Here is a 21,808-nt window from a genome sequence, read left to right as displayed (position 1 = left end):
TTGGGGTTCAATGAATTGCAATCTGCAGACCATCCATCATTTGATGACAGGGCGCTTCCATATGATCTTGGTAGGTATATCACGTGAACATAGGGATTAGACGGACGCATGGCTTGGCGCCAAGCCGTTCCTGGATTGTTTGATCTGATCCCTGCGCACAAACTGCGTTCCTGGCGATCCTCGTCCGCCGAAGCGTCAGAAGCTCAACTCCAACCCCTCCGGAGCTTTTCAGCGATGTTCTTCCAAGCCATTTGACCAGCCGATTCCACTCCATAACAATGTCAATTCTACCTCACTCATTTATCCATGTGATTTAACCTGTTCTTTTGGTTCCTAGTCACTCGCTCACACCACCATGTCCGCCCGCAACCCCGAAATCCAAGTCGAGACCGGCGCGGACGAGATCGTCACCGAGTACGTCGACATGGCGGAGGATGCGGAGGGCAAAGTCGCCAGCACCGTGGCGCTGGCGGAGATCGAGCCGGGAATGAAGCCGCTGATTGCGTTCCTAGAGTAAGGCGGCTGGACTGCTTTACGCATCCGGGACGGCCGGTGACCGCGCTTCACACCTACCTTAAAGCGCCGATCGTCAACCTCGTCATTGGCAGCGGAGACGCGGAGAGCACGCTGTACGTGCATCAGGGGCTTCTGGTGTAGTCGTCATACTTCGCGAATATCTGCAACGCCTTCGCTGGAGGCGAGGTAAGTTCCCACCGTCCTCGCGATCCCCACCCAACTAACCCCCCTAGCGTCGCATCGAGCTCCCAGACGAAGACCTCGACGCCATAAGCGCGTTTCTCGAATACCTCTACAACGGCGAACACTTCCCCCACCGGCTCCACCTGGCCTCCAAGGTCCTTCGCTGTCGAAGACGACCCGAGAGTCCCGCCCAGACCCCACCGGCATCTCTCTCCGGCACGCGCGGCTCTACACGCCCGCGGAGAAGTTCGCCCTCCCGAAGCCCAAGTCGCTGGCGCACACCAAGATCCACACGACGGACAGCACGGCGATGGGGGGGTCGCGTACGCGCGGTACGTGTACAGCGAGACGAGGGGGGAGGGCTAGACGACAAGGAAGCCCGTGGCGGCGTACTGGGCCACGTGGTGCTGCGGCACGCGGCGGAGGAGGAGTTCCGGCGGATGTGTCTGGAACATCCGCAGTTCCGGTTCGATGTGCTGAGCTTGGTACTGGATCAGAAGGAGAAGCATCGGCTGGCGGAGGTGGGGATGCATGTGGGGCTGAAGTCGGGGAGGAAGCGGCCACGGGTGGGCCATGGGTGAGGGGGATGATGGGAGTTGGGAGGGGTGCAATTTCGGGATGAGGGAGTTGGGATTTAAATCCGGGGAATGGATTTCACGCCTTCGAGGTTCTATTAGGGATCCGATCGGGGTCTTGGGTATCTGTACCATAATCACAAAAGGGGTTGGTAGAATATCCGGGTCGGTCATTCGAGATTAGCTGTTCAATTTACAGGATGAAGCCGTGAGGCTTATGGAAGTTGATATGCGTTAAATTGAACTGGATTTGGATGATACTTTATCTCAGCTTGTATACACACGGCTTTAGAATCTTCGCCTCATCCTCAGCCGCGATCGGCTTATCGATGAATTTGCCTTGAGGTCTCTTCTGCCCTCTCGCAAATCTCTCCGGCTGCTCCATCTGCGTCTTTTCAACCTCCCTCACGTTCTTTCCCACCTGCGCTGGAGCCGCTTTGACGAACCACATTTTGACGAACATCCTGTTGCTCAGATCCGCCCCCTTGTCTTGCTTCAGCACGAAGCCCCGTCTGCCCAAGGCATCGATGAAAGCCTGGACGTCCGTCTTTTCAATGGGATCTCCATCGCCATCCACCTCATCGACAATAAAAGATCCCTGCGGCAGCTCGTCCTCCTCCTCCTTCACCCCCTTCTTGCGCGTCCCAATCTTCGTCGTTTTCGTATGGCCCGCACCACCTTTCCCCGGCCGCGAAAACCGACTCTTCACCTCCGCCACCCACAACTCCCCCTTCCACCGCAGGACGCGATACGCCTCCTCGATGAAGTCCAGCCAGTTCGTCCCCATCAGCGCAAGACAGAAGATCGCCACATCCACCTCCCCCTCGCGCAGCGGCAGGTTCGAAATGTCCGCCTTCGTCACCATGTCCGAGTCTGACCCCAGATCGTAGCTACTAACCTTCAGCCCCAGCTTCTTCATCTTCGGCCGCAGCGCCCGCGCCAACGGCGCCGTTCCCGCCCCCAGATCGACGATCCGGCATCGTCCAGTGCGCCGATCGCGTGGGAGCGGGAGGACAGACGGAGCGGACTCGTCGCCGTGGTCGCCCTTCTTGACCTCGGTGACGCTCCCGCGAGCGGTGATGTCGCGGACGTATCCGTCGACGGGGTTCTCCGGCCAGCTGCCGACCTGCTGGGCAAAGCCGGCGTGGTAGTCAGCGAACATTTCAGGGCTCTTGCCGAAGAGGGAGAAGGAGTCCGAGGAGGGGGTGGTGTAGAGCGCTTCGTTGAGGTGGCGGAAGCGCGCGGAGGTGAGTTTGGCGCGCATCTTGGATTGGAGAGGGGTGAGCTTGGAAGCGGGCTCCTTCGCCTTTGTGTTGGCTGGTTTCGTTGTTGGAGCCTTGGGTTTGGCGGCGGCTTGGTTGGATTGGTCATGCTGAGGTTTATTTTGAAGGTTCTTCTTCGCCTTGGACGAGGTTTTCTGCCCTTTAGGAGTGGTCCCAGTCTCATCAATCACATCGCCTTCGGAAGGATCGGTCCTTGCTCTTTTCTGCGGTTCCTCAACATCTGCAGCCTCCCCATCCTGCTTTCGTTTTTTCGATTGTCCAACAGGTACATTATTACTGCTAGTCAACTTCGGAGGTTTGGCCGGCTGAGGAGGACCTTCAGCAGCACCTCCCTTCGATCCTTTCTTGGATTTCTTCCCCTTGGCAGTGCGAGGGTCCGGAATCTCCGTCTTCAATGACGTGGAAAGATTCCAGCCAGGAACGGAGAATAGTGCATTCGACATCTTGGTCAAATAAGGACAGCTGTCTCTAGAAGTGTGATCGCCTAACTAGAAACAGATCCTTGAATATTCGAATGAGCTGTCCTTCTCAGGTGGAGCAAAACGAAAAAGAATATCAGATATCAGAATATTCGTTGGAGGGATTTGATGAAGTTTATCTTCCCAGCGGCCTGTAGCGACCAAACGCGCAACGCCATCTGAGATTCACATTCACCGATTCACGAGACGCTCCGTTGTGAAGAAGGTCCCTTCACTCCATGCAACAACTTCTCTTCTTTTCTTTCATTAATGTTGGTTTCTCGTCGCTAGAGAGAATCGGGGAAAGTTGTTACATTTCCATTGCAGGACCATGAACTGTCACTCCTAACCTCCCTCATCCGTCTTGACTGGTACACGCGCACATATACACCTCCCTTGCGAACTTTTGAACCATGTCGGCCTTCTCCCAGAACGGAACCGCAAATGGCGTCAATGGAGATCACCATGCCGCGGGTGCTTTCTCTCGATTCTCAGACATTCCACCCCAGATCGACGTTCCCGTCCTAGAAGGCGATGCGGATGAAGCTGTCGAAGTCGATCTCGTTGAGTTGTTCGACGACCCAACGGAGCTATGCAACTTGCTCGAAATCGAAAAGGTCGCGAAAGGATATTGGATGACGACTTCGCTGGCCTACGCGAAACAAGGCAAGGTGGACCATGCGATTTCGATCCTTACGCAAGGTTTGAGCGTGCTGGCGCATATCCCACAGGAGGAGAAGCTGAGCCTGTTGAACTGCCTGTGTTGGATGTATCTATTCAAGTGCAGAGAGGCTCCTCGTGTTCAACCAGGTTGGTATCCGCAGCTATAAGATCTGATTGTAGCTAACAGCAGCTTAGAGAGCCCAGACGTCAAGACGAAAGACTTCTACATCCAAGCAGCGACCTCTGTTCTCAACGATGCCTCAAGGATCAGCCCTTCCTACACTCCACTATTCCTTGCGCGTGGAGTGCTTTCACTTTTGCGCGCATCTCTATATCCTCCGGCACGAGGGAACGCCACAATAGACAATACCGAGCGCGGTGAGACCCTCCGGCAAGCCTTGAAATGCTTCGACGACGCGGTCAGAGCGTCCGGCGGGAGGAATTCCATGGCAATCGTAGGCAGGGCAAGAGTGTCGTATTCTCTAGGAAAATTCGCAGAAGCCTTTCAAGGATATCAACGAGTCCTGGAGCTGAAACCGGACTTGCTTGACCCTGACCCTCGAATTGGCATCGGTTGCTGTCTCTGGCAGCTTGGCCATAAGGACGAAGCGAAAGATGCTTGGGATCGAGCACTGGAACTGAATCCGAATTCGAAGTACGCGAACATCCTCCTTGGCATCTACCACCTCCACTCGAGCACGCAGTTTCCGACGAATGACCCGCAATTCGTGACGATCTACAAGAAGGCAATGACGCAGTATACGCAGAAGGCGTTCAAGCTAGACGAAAAGCTCCCGTTGATGTGTTCCACGTTCGGAGGCTATTTCTTGATGCGAAAAGCCATGACACAAGTCGAGCGATTGGCAAGGCGCGCAATCGAGCTGACGGATGTCAATGCGATCGCGAGCGATGGGTGGTATCTGCTTGCAAGGAAAGAGCATTACTCCGACAATGTCGAGAAGGCCAGTGAGTACTATGCAAAGGCCGATTCCGCAAGAGGCGGGGAAGATAGGGGCCTTCTGGCTGCGAAGTTCGGAATCGCGCAGATGAAAGTCATGCTCAATGATTTCGACGATGCAAAATTCCGCCTGGAGAAACTCATTGCAAGCACAAACTCCCTGGAAGCTCTGACTTTGTATGGAGCCTTATTGGCAGAAGACGTCTTCTCGACTCGGTCGTCGTTGTCGGAAGATGAAATTTCCAGCACCCGCAAGAAGGCCATCCATCTTCTTGAGAAAGTTAGAATCGCATGGAAGGATCCGAAACGAAAGATGTCACCAGATATTTCGGTGCTTCTGAACCTTTCAAGGCTCTATGAGACAGACCATCCCGAGAAGAGCTTGCAATGTCTCCAGCAGGTCGAGCAGATGCAACTGGATGCGATCCCAGAAGAGGAGCGACCGCAAGATATCGAGGACGAAACTGAACGCAAGTCCGTATTGCGGGAGCTTCTTCCACCTCAGCTTCTGAACAACATTGGCTGCTTCCATTATCAATCAGATAAGAATTCTCTGGCTCGAGACTTCTTTCAGGCGGCACTCAACGCTTGCGTGAAGACGAGCGACAAGGATGCTGCTGTCGATACGGATGCACTCGTCACGACAATTAGCTTCAACCTTGCCCGCACATACGAGGCAGAAGGAATGCCTGATGAAGCGAAGAAGGTTTATGAGGGGTTATTAGAACGGCATGAGGACTACATCGATGCCAAAGTCCGCCTTACATACCTCTCTCTGCTGCAAAGCCCCGCAGACGAAGGCCCTTCCAAGATCTCGGAACTCTATCATTCAGCTCCAAACAATCTCGAAGTCCGATCTCTCTATGGATGGTACCTCAGTCGGTCTAAGAAACGAACCATGAATGTTGCTGAGGACCAGGAACAACGGCACTACAAACACACCTTGCAGCAATTCGACAAACATGACCGATATGCGTTAACCGGAATGGGCAACATTTACCTCACCATTGCGCGAGAAATGCGCCGGGAGACGGATGTTGAGAAGGAGAAGCGACACAAGATGTACGAGCGGGCCATCGAGTTCTTCGACAAGGCACTCCAGTTGGATCCACGCAATTCATACGCCGCACAAGGCATCGCGATCGCCATGGTGGAAGACAAGAAGGACTTTGCCACGGCAGTGCAGATCTTCACGAAAGTGCGAGAGACGATGAAGGATGCCAGCGTCTTCATCAATCTGGGCCACGCATTTTGTGAGCTGAAGCAGTATTCCCGCGCGATTGAAAATGTAAGTTGATTGTGAAGGGGGTTTGGGATTGCTGCTGACCCAAGTGATGTGTAGTATGATGCCGCTCTTTCTAAAGATCGTGCAAAAGATCCGACAATTCTATCCTGCCTGGGCCGGGTTTGGCTCATGAAAGGCAAGCATGACAAGAGTATCCAAGCTATGACTACTGCATTGGACTATTCGAAGCGGGTTAGTCCTCTAAACCGAGTCTCCCGTTCATGTCGCTAATGATGGCATAGGTCTTGGAAATCCAACCCGAACAACTCCACTTCCGCTTCAACGTCGCATTCGTGCAGATTCAAATTGCCTATCTCATCCATAGCCTGAAGGAGCATGAGCGATCGTTAGAAGACGTCCAAATGGCGTCTGCCGGCCTAGAAGAAGCGATTGAAGCGTTCGCAAGCATCGCAAAGGCTCCCAACCCCCCTTACCCGCGCGAAGAAATTGAGCAACGTATTACCATGGGTCGTGGCACGATGCGAAAGCAAATGGACCGCGCCCTTCAAAGCCAGGAGGAGTACGAGGAGAAGAACAAAGCCAAGCTCCAAGCCGCCCGAGAAATCCGCGAGGCCGAAATCCAGAAACGCGAGGAAGCGAAACGCAAAATCGACGAGGCGGCCGAGGAGCAACGGCGTCGGATTGCCGAGGAGCGGCAGCGGATGATCGAACAAGATCGCGAGCTGGCGCTGAAGCGCGCCGAGGAGGATCGGAAACGTGAGGAGGAGGAGATGACCTTTGATGAAGACACGGGGGGGAAGAAGAAACGAACCAAGAAGAAGGCCGTTGGTGGTAAGCGGAAGAAGAAGGGCGAAGACTCCGAAACTGATGGCGAGGATTCAGACGGCGGTCGGAGACGACGATCGAAGAAGAGCGTCTCTGGGACGCCCGGTCTATCAGACGACGAGCAGCCGCGGAGAGCGAAGAAGCGACGACTGGAGCGGAGAAGCGCGAACCAGAAGCAGTACAAGTCTGCTGAACTGGTCGTTGATAGCGATGATGAAGACTTGGAGGACGAGAAGGACGAGCAGGACGGAGCGGAGAAGGCAAGCCAGCCTATCGACGACGAGGAGGATGTGGCGATGGGAGGGGAGTCTGGGGATGAAGCAGTTGGTGAAAGTTCGAGAAACCCGCGGAAGAAAGCCACCCGGGTGATCGACGATGAGGACGAGGAAGGCGAGGAGGAAGAACCTGCAGCTAGGAACGGCGTCACTGGGGCTACTTCGGATGTTCCGATGGACGACGGTAGTCCGGCGGGGGGAATTGAAGACGACGAGGAATAAGTTGCTGGTTGGGTTTGGGTTGCTTGGCAGGCGGGTATACACAGGGACATGGAGTTCTCGAATCGTTCCAGCCCTGATCAGAGTTTCGTGGCCACGACTTGACAAATGGAGGCATGGAACACGTAAGGTCTTTTCTCAGCAGATAGACTATCATATGCTGACAAGTTTATTTCAATGCTTCAGCCTACTGTAGTCTTCAAACTAGCTAATGTACTAAATCCGTACCCCGAACGCCACTCTCTCCAGTCAAAGGATCATGCAATTCCAACCCCACGCAACGCTGTCCGTATGTCGAGCATCAAATTCCATCCGCCGAGCTTGAAAGACAAGAGTCTCTTCATGTTCATTCAACTAAATGTAAAGTCAATGGGAGCTCAACGCATGCCTGCCAAGCGCCACGGCCAGCTTCAACAGGCTCAATACAGTCGGTAGACTATAGGCCATCCGCAGTGCACCATCCCAAAACAATCAAAATTCAATGCTCCTAATATACTATAATGTAAACGTTAATACCATGGCATCCGGTCGCGGGAAGAGATTAGTCCTTACTGCCCATGTCGTTTAACAACTTTGCCAGCTGTTGGCCGAGCCATGCGATCAAAAGTATCCCTGCGAGGAGGCAAGCAATAAGGACAGCAAGAGCTATTGCTCCGGCAATCAATGTGCCAATAAATTCTGCCACCTTGGGGCCGTATTCGTTATAGCCTTTAGTAATCGCACCCTTCGTCTTGTTCCAGCTGAACCGGGGCTCGATCTCGTGGTACGCCGGAGGGAGACCTCTCTCGGTATCCGCCACCATGGTGATGCCTTCGGGAACCATTAATTCTGTATTCTAGAAGGCAGGATCGTAATCTCTGAAGGTGGGAGTTAGTAGATCCCTAGGATTTCCAGCTGTATGCTATATCGTGTTGCTTGAGGGTCGACCTGGAGGACAGGCGCGCAACCAGGGGCTGTTCCCGGGATGTATTTAGGAAAGTTCCTTCTAGTAGGGGAAGATATAGAGGACTGAAGTGATGATGGACCAAGGCTTAGGTAGAGTAAAAGGAATCTATCAAGAAATACCATGGCCCAATTTCAGCAGTGGAACTATCATCTCAGCTAACCATGGGATAAGTAGGCAGTGTTCAAGGCGACCTTGTTCTTGCCGGCCAGTGGTTGCGGTTCGTTGGAGACGCTCGACCAAAGTTTTAAACAGACCATCTAGGGTTACTGTCTGTGATGACGATGATGCTGAGCAGTGGGCACTATGAATGGAGCAATGCAAGGCAGTCAGCTCATCTTAACGAGTCCTGGGTCATCGCTTGATCAGTGCCATGGAGTCGAATATATGTTTGTTCTTGGATTTCTGAATGGTTCACTTGTTCTCCGACGTAAGTAACAGAAACAAATGAAGTAGGCAACAAGACACTGTTGGCACCGTAGTACATTGCATTACAGACGAAACGAACATCGTTGCGCAACTGTGGGGATAGGGGCCCTTGGCTTCCCTGGGAATGACCCTCAGGCCTCAGGCCTAGGAACGGGGTTCGGTGGGGCGAGCGGTACCGAATACCGAAGTTGGCACTTGACAGTGCAAAGGATCTGGATAACTTCGACTCATGGTTTGGTACATAGAATCACAAAATAGGATCCCACACTTCGAGGATCGAAAAGACAAAATTCTAGCGAACAAACAGGAAAACTGACGGATACAGATGAAATGGTAAGGGATACCAGGGATGCCGCATCATGGGTTCCTCGCTCTTCACCGACCGCCATGTTGGACATCAAAAGTCAGCGATCGAGGACATCAACGTGCTAATCGAAATTCCCTCTATTTGGAATGGTCTATCTACCGTAATCTTCCCTCGTGGAAGACCCAAGTCATCAGCACTTTAGCCCGCCAGCCGCACATATCCTGGTTCATGATGCGCAGCCTCCCACCATGCAAAGGGAGCCCTGTAAGCCCTCTGGAAAAAAAAGTTTTTTATTGAACAAAGGAAAATCCGGGATGAGCGTCTTAGACAGCGCCGGCGGATAGCATCTTCTTGCGGAGATGATTCTTGTATTGCCCGATGGTGCCGTCCCATCTCCTCACAGTCTTGTTCTCGCAGACCATGATGTCTTTAGCAATTTTGTCGAGCAGTCTAGAAGTATGGTTAGCTAGTAGATTAGAACCATGGCGCGCCAAAAACTCACCTGAAGTCGTGGGAAACGACGACAACGCCGCCGTTGAAAGCATTGATCGCATCCGCCAAACTGTCGATCGTGGGGATGTCCAGGCCGTTGGTAGGTTCGTCGAGCAGCAGCATGTTTGGTTGCTCGATGGCCAACAGGGCGAACACGATTCTGCTCTTCTGGCCTTCACTGAGCGTCCCGATCAGGGCGGTCTGCGATTCGCCCGTCAACCCGTACTTGCCCAGCTGTGATCGCCAGTATTGGTAGTCTTGGCTCTTCGAGCTGTACTTGTCTCGCACGAAGTCGAGAGCGGACTTGGTCAAGTCGAGCTGCTCGGCGCTGTGCTGGCTGTACATGCCCAGCTTGAGATGCGTATGCCGGGAAACATTACCGCCGGTGGGGGAAAGCTGGCCGGTGAAGATGCGAAGGAGCGTTGATTTGCCAACACCGTTAGGTCCGACCAGGGCTGTTCGACTGTCCATGTCCACGCCAAAGTCCAGGTTCTCATAGAGATTATCCTCCTTTTTACCGTTGTACGAGAAGGTCACGTCGTCAAGCGACAAGACGGGCGGGGGGAGCTTCTCGACATCGGCGAAGCGGAAAGTGAACACTCGGTCGCCAAGAACCGGCTGGATGAAACCATCCGCTTCCATCTTGTCCAGAATCTTCTGCCGGGATTTGGCCTGGCGCACCAAGTTGGCGTAGGTACCCGCGGATGCGATGAACTTCTTGATGTGCTTGATTTCATCCTGCTGCTTCTCGTAGGCTTTCCCCTGGTTGATTTCTTGTTCTGTGCGTGTCTTCATGTAGGAGTCGTAATTACCACCGTAGTAAAGGAGCTTCTGTTGACGCATGTCGATCATGTTGGTACACACGCCGTTCAAGAAGTCCATGGAATGTGAGACAAGGATCAAAGTACGATCCCACTTCTTCATGTACTCTTCCAACCACACACACGCTTCCAGATCCAAATGTGCCGTGGGGTCATCGAGCAGTAGAAGGGAGGGCTTGACGAAAAGTGCCTTTCCGAGCGCCACACGCATTCTCCATCCACCAGACATGTCTTTGGTCTTCTTATGGATCGTCTTCTTGTTGAATCCGAGACCAGTAAGAATGAGCGAGGCTCGAGTTTGGAAGGTCGATGGATCCATATCTTCCATACGCTGCATGACAAATATTGCATTAGCTCTATGAACTCAGCAAAGAGTAGACAGGATCTTACCTCGTAGATCTCCGCAAGCATCGGGCTGTCGGGTCCATCATTTTCCAATATCTCTTCCGCGTGGTTCTCCAAACGAGCCAGCTCGTTTTCCGCCTCTCGGACAACCCACTCCAACGCACCCAAATCGGTCTTCGGAGCGCCCTCGTTCAATAAGTAGATATCGACGTGCTCTGGGAATGGAAATTCGCGTTTGAAGATGGCTTTCAAAATCGTAGATTTGCCACAACCGTTCTCGCCCAGCAGTCCGTATCGTCGACCGTAATTGACCTCGATAGTTGCGTCGTTAAAGAGGACTTTTCCGTGGAAAACGAGCGACGCCGAAGTAATCTTGACGTCTTTGCTGGCTTCCAACGATGCAAGAACACCGGTTGTCACGCGGTCGGAAATTCCATCGTCGTCTTCTTGGAGAGCCAGCTTCTTGACCTTCTCGTCGACTTGGTCGACGTCGGCATCCTCAGCATCTACCAGGGGAGAATCGCCGTTGGCTGAGGAAGCCTTGGAGGCATTCTTCGAGGCCGCTTTGGAGGAGACTTTGGAAGCAGCGGTTTTCTTTGGCTCTTTTCCATCCGCGACCCGCTTTGCCAAACGGGCAGCCTTTGAAGCGGACACCATGATGAGGATGGAAATGGATAGATATCCGGTCAATCTAACGAGCAGCCTTGATGAAGACTGGGGTCAAGAAAGATAGGGCGCCTCAAAGACAAAGACGCGGAGGATGTCAGACAGAGGCGTGTTAGAAGTTGGTGGATTGAACAATGAGGCTGTGATGGAGAGACGCCGTCCTTCAACAATGGAGTGGATGGTGGGAAGTGGGATGTGGGAAGTGGTTGTGTGGAGACTTCGAAAATTTCCCGCCGCCCGTCGTCACGATTTTAAGACGCCTCAGGCTGTAAGGCAACTATGACATAAGCGGGGCAAGTGCAGACTGCAGAGCTGAGTGTGGGACAGCGGGAGTGCCACTGTGCGTCTGTGCCACTGTGCCAGCCTGCCAGGAGAGAGGATATGATGAGTCAGCAAGGGTCCTGCGCTGTGGCCTGTGGACTGTGGTTGGTTCATTTAGTCATTTGCTGCCACTGTCACACAGCTGAAAAGGAGCTGCGAGAGTGCCAACGCGGAGTCAGGGTCTTCTCCCTCGACGACCTCGATGGACCAACTTCATTAATATTGGAATGTCCTAAGTCAAGTATGCAACTGACTACTCCACACTACCTTTGGAGGAGCTTGTACATGAAGTGGCATGCAGGTAAAGGAGTGAGGGTGGATTTGACTCTTAGACTAAAGAACTAAACTACGAATTACTGCGAACGACCCCAAGAGTAGAGACTAACGTCTGCTGCTCTCGAGCCCAGCCCATGCTTACGAGCATACATGGGTGGCGGTTGCTTCCAACCACGATCAATGACAACCGTGACACTTGCGGCTGTTCTGGCCTTCCTCGCACTTCTGGCTTGGGCAGTGTCCAAACGAGCCCTTGACTGGCTTCCACTTAGCCTGACCCTTCACCTTCGACGTGGAAAGACGCCCGTTGTCAGCAAAGTCCCGGAGGTGCCCATTATCCGGGTCATCGAGAATGAGGCCCGTGATCGCGCAGCCACGGCCATTGTAGCAAGCATACTTTTCGTCGAGTCGATCTTTGCCCCAGTCAACAGAGTCTCGCTTCACTGGATCGGCTTCCTCGGCGGGTTCCTGGACGGATCGGCGAGAATGGACGTTGGAATCATCGACATCCTTGCGGTGGTGATTCTTGTAGTGATTCTTGTGGTGATCCTTGTGGTGATTCTTGTGGTGATCCTTGTGGTGATTCTTGTGGTGCTTCTGAGGGTAATACCACTCATCATCGGTATCACTATCGGAGCTGCTATCGGAGCTGCTATCGGAGCTGCTGCTGGAGCTGCTGCTGGAGCTGCTATCGGAGCTGCTATCGGAGCTGCTGCTGGAGCTACTGCTCGAGCTGCTGCTAGAGCTGCTATCCGAGCTGATATAGGGGACAATACTATAGTGCGGATGCGGGTGGTACTTCTTGATAGGAACAGGAGAGACGGCGATCTTGGTTCCCCCATTGTGGGAAGAGCTCGATCGGCGATTCCCAGAATAATCGGGATCGTAGACGTATCTCGACGAAGGCTGAAGGCTAGCCTTCACCTTATCATTACCGAGGCGGACCCCGTAGTTGGTCCTCCAATGGTCATGGGGGAGATCCTGGCCATGGTGTTGCCCGTTGTATCCGCCGTTGTTTCCGCCGGGGAGTGGGTTGCTAAAGATTGCGTCAGCCATTTGCTAACTGGACTGGTCAACGAAGCATCATGTTAGAACGCACCTTGAGACAATGCCGATGAGGGCTGCACCACACGCAGCAAGGACTGCGGTCTTCATTTTGGGTATTTGCTTATGTGATGGATGGATTCTGTGGTGTGGATTTGATCCGGGGTTGGGTTAAATAGGCAAACGAAGGCTCTGAGAGATTTTTGGAAGAAGACCTGAAGGAAAGTTCAGCGCCGCAGCCGGTTTAAATAGACCTGAGAGAGACGGAAACGAGGGAAATTCGGAAGGTATTCGCAGGTGGAATCAGGTTACAAAGATTGCATTCCCTGGGTCAGTCCTTTAAACTCGACCGATTTTGTGGTCGGCAGGGTTGGTCGCGACCATACCATTCAATATGTTGACATAGACGGTATATTGAACCACTCGGACTTTGGAACAAACAAATAAGATGACTGAAGTATCTCGAGCCATGTCCTCAGTATATAAATATGCAGAGCCTCGCTTGACTAACTTCGTGGATTTCGGACCCTCCTAACGAGTGTCTCAAAATACCAGGGAATTATTGGAGGATAACGTATCCGCATACCTTTACAATGTTCGGGTCCTATGATGTTGTTTCTTGATAAACTGGTTCTGCACTACCTCTGGCAACTGTTCCATCCATGGTCGGGGGAAATGGCATCACCAGTTACCAGAGCCTAGTATGGTGTGGTATCAGCCGTTGAGTCCTAACGGCCCGACAACCACAAGATGTATGAAACGAAACGCTTGGCTTGGTTCCCTCTCATTGGAATAAAACACGGTACAAACACCCGACACCTCAAGGTGGCGCGAGTATCCTGGTGTAGCCATCCAAGGAAAGGGGACGGTAGCGAAAATGAGGAATGACACAGGAAGAGAAGAAAATGCAAAATTAGAAAGACATAGCATGTCTAAACCTGTTTGGGAAAGGAAACTTGATACAAATACCGTTGGATACTTTGTCTCTCCAGTTCGCCCTTGGAGAGCACTGGTCCTAAAGTTTCGGCGATCGTTGGCTATTCCACTGCGCCTGTGGCTTCTGCCGCACACGATTGAAGCGATCCATCTTGTCCTTAGAATATGGTATACAGCCGCCATGATACCGTGGGATCAATTCCCTGATGGAATCCGTTTCCTAGTTATTCCCCCAGCGTGATAAGGACTCTTTAGGTCGGTCCCTTATGGCATAAGCATATTTTCAGGTGCTGTTGCGAGTGCCTTGGGAGGCCGTAGGCTTTCAACAAATTACGGGCGCCTCGAAAGGAATATGTGGGTCATTTCAGGTGATACGCTGACCACAGGTGTCTCCTCAATGGTGACATCGGATGGGATATCATGGCGATCCTGGGTAGGCTCTCAATTGGCCCGCTATCTCGAGCAGTCCATTTCTTGTAGCCGATCCCCGGTTCATAGAGCGATTGGAAACCCTTAGATAAGATCAGGTAAAGGCATTGAGTCTTCGAGATCCGGAAGAAACGATTTTGAGGGAACAGAAGACTACGACGTCCAGAGCAAGCAAAGCCAGAGTCCGCCATGGCCAATTGATGCTGTGCTCGGCAATGGGGCAATGGCTCTGATAGATTGAAATGCCATCACTGAGGTTCCTTGTTCTTGTCGGATCCAGATCTTGAAGTCGAGTCGACACAAATATGCTGACAGTCCATTCTCGTCCAGCTTCGCTCCAGAATTGCCATGATTATACCGACGTCATGTTTATGGATCCTAATAGCCGGTTATCAGTAGCTTTTTACAAGAGTCTCTGATTAAATGAACCATCTTCATGCTTTGAGTTTGCAATTCATAACCCCCAAAGAGAACAATGGGTAGAGTTGGACTCAATGGAGGACTTCAGCTTCATATCAGAACACCATCACATGATTAGTCATCATCACAACAAAATAGGCTGGCCAGTGGCCACTGAGATTTCGGAACACATCAATATCTAACCAGATGAATAATGTCGAATGGAGGAAAAATATCTTGTGCTCTGTTAACTACTCCGTACAGGGATTGAAAAGAAAAAAAGACGAAAAAAGAAGAAAAAAGGAATCTCCGAAACGGGGAATTGAACCCCGGCCTTCCGCGTTCTACATTACTGAATGTTATGAGAGGCGGAAATCCTAGCCACTAGACCATTTCGGATTCGATATATGAAAAGTAATTTTATCCAATTTATAGCCAGAAACACAAATACCCTCTCGGCTCTGACGCCCACCACATGCCCCAACCAAACCCAGAGGTGCGGAAGTCCGTCTGTCAAAGTGTCCAATCTTCAGTCGTGGAAACATTGCCGAAATTTTGACTGCATGGTAAAATCCACTTGAATGTTCTTGTCTGGACCTGGATCTACCTTTAATTTTATTCCTTGATTATACGCTATTGGGTTCTTCAACAAGATTCCGGCTGATATTATGTCTCCATGAGCCAGTCTAACTCGAGATGTTCTCGTGATTTAGAATATGACGGACAGTGATGCAGGAGGTGAATGTTATTTAGACGTATCAATTGAGATTGGAGACCCCTCCACGATAAGTCGCCGGTTAACAAAACAAATGTCTATCGTTCAAGACACTAAACTCCAAAAAATCCGCTTGTTTCCGCTCAAAAGATCAATGGTATATGGTCATTCCAGTCATTCAGTTGATCAACCGACTCCGTAAATCATTCAACTCCCGTTTCCACCCACCAGTAACACTGTGATTCTCCTTTGCGTCGCCCCTCCTCCTCTCTCGTTCGCGTTCCTTCTCGTGCTTCTTGTCTGTCTCGCGCTGCCCCTTCTTCGCCTTGTCCGATTTCCTCTTCTCTTTCTCCTCCCGCTTCATGTCGTCTTTGCTTTTCTCCTTTTTGCTTGTGTTGCCACGCGATTTAACCGACTTGCTGGTTCTCTTGGTCTTTGATGTCTTCACGCTGCGGAGATCCTCCTCGGCGATAACCCCCTCTCGTAACAACACCCTGCTGGCCCCGGGAGTGACGAACTCCCCTTCAACGCTGGTCCCGACCTGGCTTCCGATATACTCCGTCCCAGTTCCCGCACTCATCGGAACCCCCCTCCGCCATCTTTCAATCCGTCCAAAATCACCGTTCAACTCCAACAGCTCCTGCGCTTCTTCTTCCTCCCTGCTCCGCCCCTCCAATGTAACCTCGTCCAGCCGTTTCTTCTGCATCCGCTTCACGATCTTGTACCCTCCTAACATCACCACAGTCACACCGACCCCGACCCCAACCGCAATCGCAAACTGTGGACTCGCCAACAAGGCCATCGCCGCCGGGAAACTCCCCTTTAGCGTCGCCAATCCGGCCGGCGCCATCTTACTAACGATTTGACTAACCTCCGCAAGCGTCAGCGCAACAGCGGCGAGTGCGTCCGGGTTCTTTTGTAGGCTTGCGATAGTGGCGGTGACACCGTGCTGCAGCGCATTCGCTTCGTCGAGCATGCGTGTTAGCGCGGATAGTTTGATTTCGATCTCCGGGTCGACGGCCACGGGAGAGGTCGGTGTGGAGGGTACCAGGGAGTGGTGGCTGAAACTCCCGTATGCCAGGTCCATATCGATGGAGTCGGTGGTGGACGCCGAGCGAGCGGAGGCGGGGCGCGGGCGATGCACGAGGGCTAGAGAGGTGCCGTCGCTGTGTCTTCGCGGGTATGGATCCTCTCCAGCCACAGGAAGATCTTGTGGGAGAGTGCGGCTGCGGGGTAGGTCGGGTTTGTGACGGGAGGGTTGAGTTGGGCGAGATGTGTGGGCGCGGCGGACAGACGTGGTGCGGTCTGGGACCGGCTTGCGGCGGACAGTGCCGTGTGTGCGACGTGATCCAGAAGAGGCCCGCGACCGGTTGTCGGCATCACGGATGTGGTGGTGATGGTCATGATGGGGTCGTGGGGAAGAGGAGTTCTGAGCAACTTTTTCGGTATGTTCCGCATCTCGATGAGACTTTATTTCGGCTTTCTTCTCGCGGTACGCAGCTTGTGCTTCCTTGAAAACGCCTACAAGGTGCTTGCCCTGCGGGACGATTAGTACTCCGGTTCTCCAGTAGCAGGACAAATAGGGGGTATATACCGTGCTCACAATCTTCCCAGATTTGTTGACTACCGTGACAGTCTCTCCTAGACGCATTTTGTCGGTGTTATAACATAGAACTCGATCAACGAGTCGATTTGGTGTGTAGAAAGGCGAGTATGGTGTAGAATCGTTGAATCGACAGGCGGGGGGCTGCTCTTAGCGGGCTCGTCACCGCTCTTCTTTATGATCCAAATTTAGCTCAGGCGAGCATAGGAACAATGGACTGTCGAGTTAACCAAGTGCTTTGAAAGTATAGCGACAAGAATAGTCCTTTGTAAATTTCTCCCAGCTTAGGTCAATTGCTTTTCGGTCGCAAAAGGAGGTTCGGTCAGATGGTTTCGTTGGGTTCTTTGGTACGAGTCAACACGAAGGGGAGTCAGGCATCGTACAGTAGATTTTTATGGGTACGATGGTGTAACCTCGTTATGGTCATAGTCTTTCACAGAGCCAAAAATGGGAGAATACTGAAGAGAACAGGAGATATTAAACATCGAGAGCTCACTTTGGAGTGGAGTCTTCAAAGTTAAGGTCGGGAACTTGGGCAGTGGCATGGATGATAGTCGGCGCCTCCACCCGCCATGGGGGCATCTGACACTATCCGATCAATCGTGGCATTGGCGCATTTGTCGCCCATATGGCGGGGGGAGGCAAAAAAGTTGTTTGGCTCGTCGTGGGGTTGATTGGCGGCCGAGGAGCTTGTCACAGCCCAAATTGCTGGATGGCGTCCATTCGTCCTGGGTCAATACTCTCCGATTTGCTGTGTTCGAGGGTCGTGAGACGGGCGCCAGAGTGGACGCGTGTAATACGGCGCTTTAAGGAGCTGGAGAGATTGACCGGAGACTTCGTTTCGCAGTGCCCCTATCGTGATGAGATGTCAGATTTCTCTCTCGCAGTCCGGCTCGGATTTGAAATTGACCTGATGTGGTGGTCGGGTGTTGACGTGTTGTCGCCTTATCGGGCAGCAGAGCTCTGGTGAGGAAAAAGGCTCAGCCACATGTGGCGTCAGCTCTTATCCATCCAGCCCCTGTAATAACTGGATCTGATGCTTCTGGTATCACGACTGGCTGTGACTGGATACAAAGATTGGATGTTCAAGGCTTGCAGTCACGACAGTTGTCCATGTCCAGCTGTTTCTGCTGTGCATGTTCTCATTGCATACCTTATTGTGTAATAGTTCTAGTTAGTTCCAGTTACCTCCGCCGCGTCCGTCTTCACAAGGACACATGCAGTACCGCTCTCCTACGAGATACGGAGAGCCGGCTGGCATCACAGACTTTCGGTTGAGACTCTCTCCGGTCTGAAGTGCACCAGCAGTTAGGATTCTCACCTCTCAACATCACTACGTTTTCTCCATTCTTTACGGGAGGCGAAAGCAAAATCTTCGCATGGCGTTCGTCACAGCTGCTTGCCTGTCAGTGGCTGTAGATTTCATACCAGTTGAACTGTAATTACGCATCCAGGTACATATTGCACATTCGCCAAGAGAGCTGTTAATATTATAATATATTTCCTTAGCCATGGGAATTATCATGCTAGTCTTCATCACGCTCCACTTCTCAGTGCTCCAGATGTCTGCCTGGATCAAATAGTGTCACCGATGAACATATCTATAGGAGCAGAGATTCCTTTCACTGACATTGGCGCAAGAGTGTTCAATAGGATGGAACAATAGCAATACAACTCGCAGCACATCGACCTGAATACTCGTATCCTGGAATTCTCAAAATACACCGCCGGTGTTTGCTCGTGATAGTATGCATTCACGTGTTCTAAATCGATCGGTTGCCTTTTACTACTCTCCTAGCGATGCTAGCCTTGAATTGGGCCAAGAACCGAGTCCAGAAACCTCTTGTTACTGCTAAGTACTCCGAAGGCTGGGTTAATGGCCTGGGTTCGATGTTGAGGTTCAGCATTCGCTAGATAAGCTTTTATGTTCTTCATTGATTTTCGGCAGGCGAGGTTTCATGCCCATATGAAGGGACAAATGCCGCTCCGGCATCGGATGTGTTGGGGCAGGTGCTGTCTCAAAACATTCCATCTTCATGTGCCCACTATTGGTACCCAGGTCTGTAGCTGTATGATATCGTTTCGGGATACGGAATCATTTAAACGACTCCCGATTGTATTTGGAGAAATCCAAGCGGTTCGTGAAGTCGAGTAGTATCCGCACAGCGGAGATCCAATCGTGTTCATTCCGTCAAGCACATTCCATCCAGGCAGCATCCGGCTGGTAAGTAGGGGTGGCTGAAGCTGGTGGGATCGGTGTGAATAGCACCCTGAGGTGTTGCATGCACACATACATTCCCCTTCAAGGTGACATCAACCGGGGGTGGCTAGTGGATCTGGGACTAAAGCGAACGAGTTCCAGACCTCATCATCTAGACAACCGCTGATATCTTACTCAAAGGATATGGAATATCAAGCATCTTCTAATGCTTCTGCTATGAGGTTCCTACCATGAGAGAGCAGCGCAATTGATACGGTCCAGTATCGTGACCTGTGGTTGTTGTCGTGGCCATAAATCGTTCCTTCCTGCATTCTGCTGTCACTAATTCACACTATCTTCAACGTTGGCTCTGCAATCCAACTTTCCCAATAACTCAGGCGTTTGCGATCATCTCTCGTGGAATATTGAGTGTGTTGATGTCATAATGGTAGAAGGACAGACGCTGAGAGACCTTGGAGAGCGTTCGTTCGCGGGGAGTACTTTGAAGAAAGCCGAAGAAAAGCGGCCCTTACTTATACCGAAGTTTACAGGAGTACAAGTAACGGATCTCAGCCTTCTCAGGCCTTGCCTCGAACCAGCCATGCGGTAATGGTGTGGTCCTGGTATTGAATAAAATCGGTTCGATGGACAAAAAATCTTCTGATGGATCTCTGGATATCCAGATGGAATTGGAGTTTGGTAAAAACGCTGGGTGAGTCCAAGATACCAATCCAGGCGTATATCACCTGGTGGTCTGAGTCCTGATTGATATTCGGTAGCCCTAGAGTTGCATTGGAGGCTTTGAGCCTTACCTTGGTGGGGATGCCGCATGTTAGGACGTACCCCCCTGGCCCCTGAGGTGCTCAGACCCCCTGCCCGATTGGCTTGGATGGGCTATGGCGATGAACAATTGAAGGCCCCCTGAGTCATGAATGCGGACAGCAGACGATCTCTACAAGCATCCCGCGTCGCAGTGCGCTTTGCTTGCGCGTCTTTCAGTCCAAGAGAAGATTCTGGAAGGAGCTGGGCTGAGTGCAATAATGGAGTGCAACCAACGACATCCAGCTCTTAACGCCTTTCAAGTTTCAACTGTACCAAGAATCCTCGCGGTTACCGTACGACCGCATAAAAGGATCTTACATGCATCCCAACAATCCGAAACACCGGCATGCTAGGAGGATATCGCGCAAGGTCACATCGTGCTCGTGTTGCAAACGCCCTATCAACGGCCTTTCCCCCGGCCCTATGCAAATGAGTTTCAAATCAGACCGCCGCACAATCGCTTCCAGGGCAAGAGAGCAACTCCGAATCATTCGGAGAAAACTGTCAATTGTCAAGTCGACATCGGCAAGGTATCACCTCCAATTTGGTGGTGCGGACAACCGCGTAACCTCTGAGACGTACCTCCCGTTTGTCCTTATGTCCCACTCACAAAAGTATCTAGTAGAGTAGTAGACAGTACGGTACTGGGGTTCGTGTCGCAAAAGAAATCTTATCATTCACGGAATATGCTGGATGCGAATTATGTGCAGCGATGGCATGGGGAAATGTTTTTATCCCATGTCGAGTTTGTTGATTTGCGCCGGTCGATGAGAGTCTAGAACTTGTCGGCAACCCCGTCCGTGAAACGAGGCGTCCGGCCGCCCGCTTTTCTATCTTGACATCCTCAACACCAGTCCCTCTGTCCACCACTCCGTTTATTTGCTCATTTGCTCATTTGCTCATTTGCTGGCGTTAATAGGGCTTCTTTCATGGTGTGTTGCTGGTCTTCCTTCTGTTGTCCTGCATTATTCTTGATTTTATCGTTGGGAATACCGAAGGGAAGAAGCTGCCGTCGTCCTCGTCCAAAAAGCATGCACACTATTCTGTTTCCTGCAGTACCTCCACACACCAAGGAATTGTATACACCCTTCTTTTCACGCGCTGCTGCAAGGTCCAAGTCCCTATTATTATCACTCAAATATCTCCAAAGACGAACAGTATAAGCCACCGGCTAGCACCCCGCGTATCCGCTCGCTCCTGTCGTGTCATCTTAGCTCCTGTGTCCTGGGAGATCTGTCTGCCTTGGATTGGGTGCCGTTGTACAGCGAACAGCATCTATATCTCACGCTCGTCGGATTTTTTATCTACTGTGCTGTTCCATACTCCGGCTTGCCACTCGGAACAAACGCGTTGTTGCGGCGACACGCCGGTGACCCCATCCCCATGCTCTATCCCTCTGGCAATTCTACCGGCGTGGACTGGATTTCATCGCTTCGACCAGTCAGGCCGATTCCGTCCCGGACTCAGGCTCCATTCTCGGCATTCCGGTTCGTGCTTCGCGACGATGAGTCGTACGCTTGGGGCTGATGCTGTTGATTTAAATGCCTTTGCTTACGATCAGGATGATCGCTCGAGCAAAGAAGAATCTCTATTTGGGGTCGACCACCTAAGTGTACTGGACTTTCCTTCGCCTGCGAACGAAGTGCTTAGCTTCGCCACACCCGAAGATGCGGCCACACCAAACCTTACGCATCCCTATCAACCTCTCCAAAACCCGCTCCCAGAGCCCTCGATACCCACTCCGGATCTTCATGGAGTGCTACACTCGACCCTTTCTACACCTGATGATGAGAAGGAAAGGCAAGATGTCGATCTGGACCCTCTATTAGTAGGAGTACCCTCGATACCGTCGCAAGATG

At 51.9% G+C, this 21,808-nt stretch overlaps 7 protein-coding genes and 1 non-coding gene across 8 annotated transcripts; 2 read left to right on the top strand and 6 right to left on the bottom strand.

Moving 5' to 3' along the window:
- Nucleotides 1–355: 355 nt before the first annotated feature.
- P152DRAFT_482515 (uncharacterized protein) lies at nucleotides 356–1,280 on the top strand (the record flags this gene model as incomplete). Its single annotated transcript, XM_033681892.1, has 4 exons — nucleotides 356–513; nucleotides 581–702; nucleotides 750–1,022; nucleotides 1,078–1,280. 4 exons carry the CDS (start codon nucleotides 356–358, stop codon nucleotides 1,278–1,280), a joined length of 756 nt encoding a protein of 251 aa, XP_033533587.1.
- A 224-nt stretch (nucleotides 1,281–1,504) lies between these two features.
- Nucleotides 1,505–3,096, bottom strand: P152DRAFT_458907 (uncharacterized protein). The gene has a single exon (XM_033679572.1). It carries the CDS (start codon nucleotides 2,998–3,000, stop codon nucleotides 1,537–1,539), a length of 1,464 nt encoding a protein of 487 aa, XP_033533586.1. The 5' UTR covers nucleotides 3,001–3,096; the 3' UTR covers nucleotides 1,505–1,536.
- Nucleotides 3,097–3,245: 149 nt separating this feature from the next.
- Nucleotides 3,246–7,577, top strand: P152DRAFT_436877 (TPR-like protein). Its single transcript, XM_033677570.1, has 4 exons — nucleotides 3,246–3,825; nucleotides 3,874–5,924; nucleotides 5,979–6,113; nucleotides 6,164–7,577. Exons 1-4 carry the CDS (start codon nucleotides 3,429–3,431, stop codon nucleotides 7,202–7,204), a joined length of 3,624 nt encoding a protein of 1,207 aa, XP_033533585.1. The 5' UTR covers nucleotides 3,246–3,428; the 3' UTR covers nucleotides 7,205–7,577.
- A 72-nt stretch (nucleotides 7,578–7,649) lies between these two features.
- P152DRAFT_458905 (uncharacterized protein) lies at nucleotides 7,650–8,016 on the bottom strand. The gene is made up of 2 exons (XM_033679571.1): nucleotides 7,754–8,016; nucleotides 7,650–7,696 (listed from the first exon to the last, which is right to left on the bottom strand). The coding sequence occupies exons 1-2, from the start codon at nucleotides 8,001–8,003 to the stop codon at nucleotides 7,689–7,691; spliced, it is 258 nt and encodes an 85-aa protein (XP_033533584.1). The 5' UTR covers nucleotides 8,004–8,016; the 3' UTR covers nucleotides 7,650–7,688.
- Nucleotides 8,017–9,025: 1,009 nt separating this feature from the next.
- P152DRAFT_458904 (uncharacterized protein) lies at nucleotides 9,026–11,417 on the bottom strand. The gene is made up of 3 exons (XM_033679570.1): nucleotides 10,584–11,417; nucleotides 9,383–10,524; nucleotides 9,026–9,330 (listed from the first exon to the last, which is right to left on the bottom strand). Exons 1-3 carry the CDS (start codon nucleotides 11,193–11,195, stop codon nucleotides 9,204–9,206), a joined length of 1,881 nt encoding a protein of 626 aa, XP_033533583.1. The 5' UTR covers nucleotides 11,196–11,417; the 3' UTR covers nucleotides 9,026–9,203.
- A 405-nt stretch (nucleotides 11,418–11,822) lies between these two features.
- P152DRAFT_458903 (uncharacterized protein) lies at nucleotides 11,823–13,055 on the bottom strand. The gene is made up of 2 exons (XM_033679569.1): nucleotides 12,901–13,055; nucleotides 11,823–12,837 (listed from the first exon to the last, which is right to left on the bottom strand). The coding sequence occupies exons 1-2, from the start codon at nucleotides 12,954–12,956 to the stop codon at nucleotides 11,979–11,981; spliced, it is 915 nt and encodes a 304-aa protein (XP_033533582.1). The 5' UTR covers nucleotides 12,957–13,055; the 3' UTR covers nucleotides 11,823–11,978.
- A 1,861-nt stretch (nucleotides 13,056–14,916) lies between these two features.
- P152DRAFT_t39 lies at nucleotides 14,917–15,008 on the bottom strand. Its single transcript has one exon. It is a non-coding gene; the product is annotated as a tRNA-Glu (tRNA).
- Nucleotides 15,009–15,229: 221 nt separating this feature from the next.
- P152DRAFT_38436 (uncharacterized protein) lies at nucleotides 15,230–17,265 on the bottom strand. Its single transcript, XM_033675801.1, has 2 exons — nucleotides 16,919–17,265; nucleotides 15,230–16,861 (listed from the first exon to the last, which is right to left on the bottom strand). Exons 1-2 carry the CDS (start codon nucleotides 16,973–16,975, stop codon nucleotides 15,503–15,505), a joined length of 1,416 nt encoding a protein of 471 aa, XP_033533581.1. The 5' UTR covers nucleotides 16,976–17,265; the 3' UTR covers nucleotides 15,230–15,502.
- Between the last annotated feature and the right edge of the window lie 4,543 nt (nucleotides 17,266–21,808).

The sequence above is a fragment of the Eremomyces bilateralis genome, assembly GCF_010015585.1.
Source record: "Eremomyces bilateralis CBS 781.70 unplaced genomic scaffold P152scaffold_11, whole genome shotgun sequence".
Taxonomy (NCBI): Eukaryota; Fungi; Ascomycota; class Dothideomycetes; order Eremomycetales; family Eremomycetaceae; genus Eremomyces; species Eremomyces bilateralis.
The sequence above is the reverse complement of the archived record's forward strand: the minus strand, read 5'-3'. Positions and strand labels throughout refer to the sequence as shown.

What these genes read in the sequence shown, in the direction of transcription:
- P152DRAFT_458907 (XM_033679572.1), bottom strand. Translation starts at nt 3,000, where the DNA reads ATGTCGAATGCACTATTCTCCGTTCCTGGCTGGAATCTTTCCACGTCA.
- P152DRAFT_436877 (XM_033677570.1), top strand. Translation starts at nt 3,429, where the DNA reads ATGTCGGCCTTCTCCCAGAACGGAACCGCAAATGGCGTCAATGGAGAT. An exon ending in GGCTCCTCGTGTTCAACCAG is followed by an intron (nt 3,826 to 3,873) that starts GTTGGTATCCGC and finishes ACAGCAGCTTAG; the next exon opens with AGAGCCCAGACGTCAAGACG. An exon ending in CATTGGACTATTCGAAGCGG is followed by an intron (nt 6,114 to 6,163) that starts GTTAGTCCTCTA and finishes ATGATGGCATAG; the next exon opens with GTCTTGGAAATCCAACCCGA.
- P152DRAFT_458905 (XM_033679571.1), bottom strand. Translation starts at nt 8,003, where the DNA reads ATGGTGGCGGATACCGAGAGAGGTCTCCCTCCGGCGTACCACGAGATC.
- P152DRAFT_458904 (XM_033679570.1), bottom strand. Translation starts at nt 11,195, where the DNA reads ATGGTGTCCGCTTCAAAGGCTGCCCGTTTGGCAAAGCGGGTCGCGGAT. An exon ending in TGCTTGCGGAGATCTACGAG is followed by an intron (nt 10,525 to 10,583) that starts GTAAGATCCTGT and finishes TTTGTCATGCAG; the next exon opens with CGTATGGAAGATATGGATCC. An exon ending in GTCGTTTCCCACGACTTCAG is followed by an intron (nt 9,331 to 9,382) that starts GTGAGTTTTTGG and finishes CCATACTTCTAG; the next exon opens with ACTGCTCGACAAAATTGCTA.
- P152DRAFT_458903 (XM_033679569.1), bottom strand. Translation starts at nt 12,956, where the DNA reads ATGAAGACCGCAGTCCTTGCTGCGTGTGGTGCAGCCCTCATCGGCATT. An exon ending in CTCATCGGCATTGTCTCAAG is followed by an intron (nt 12,838 to 12,900) that starts GTGCGTTCTAAC and finishes CGCAATCTTTAG; the next exon opens with CAACCCACTCCCCGGCGGAA.
- P152DRAFT_38436 (XM_033675801.1), bottom strand. Translation starts at nt 16,975, where the DNA reads ATGCGTCTAGGAGAGACTGTCACGGTAGTCAACAAATCTGGGAAGATT. An exon ending in CTGGGAAGATTGTGAGCACG is followed by an intron (nt 16,862 to 16,918) that starts GTATATACCCCC and finishes ATCGTCCCGCAG; the next exon opens with GGCAAGCACCTTGTAGGCGT.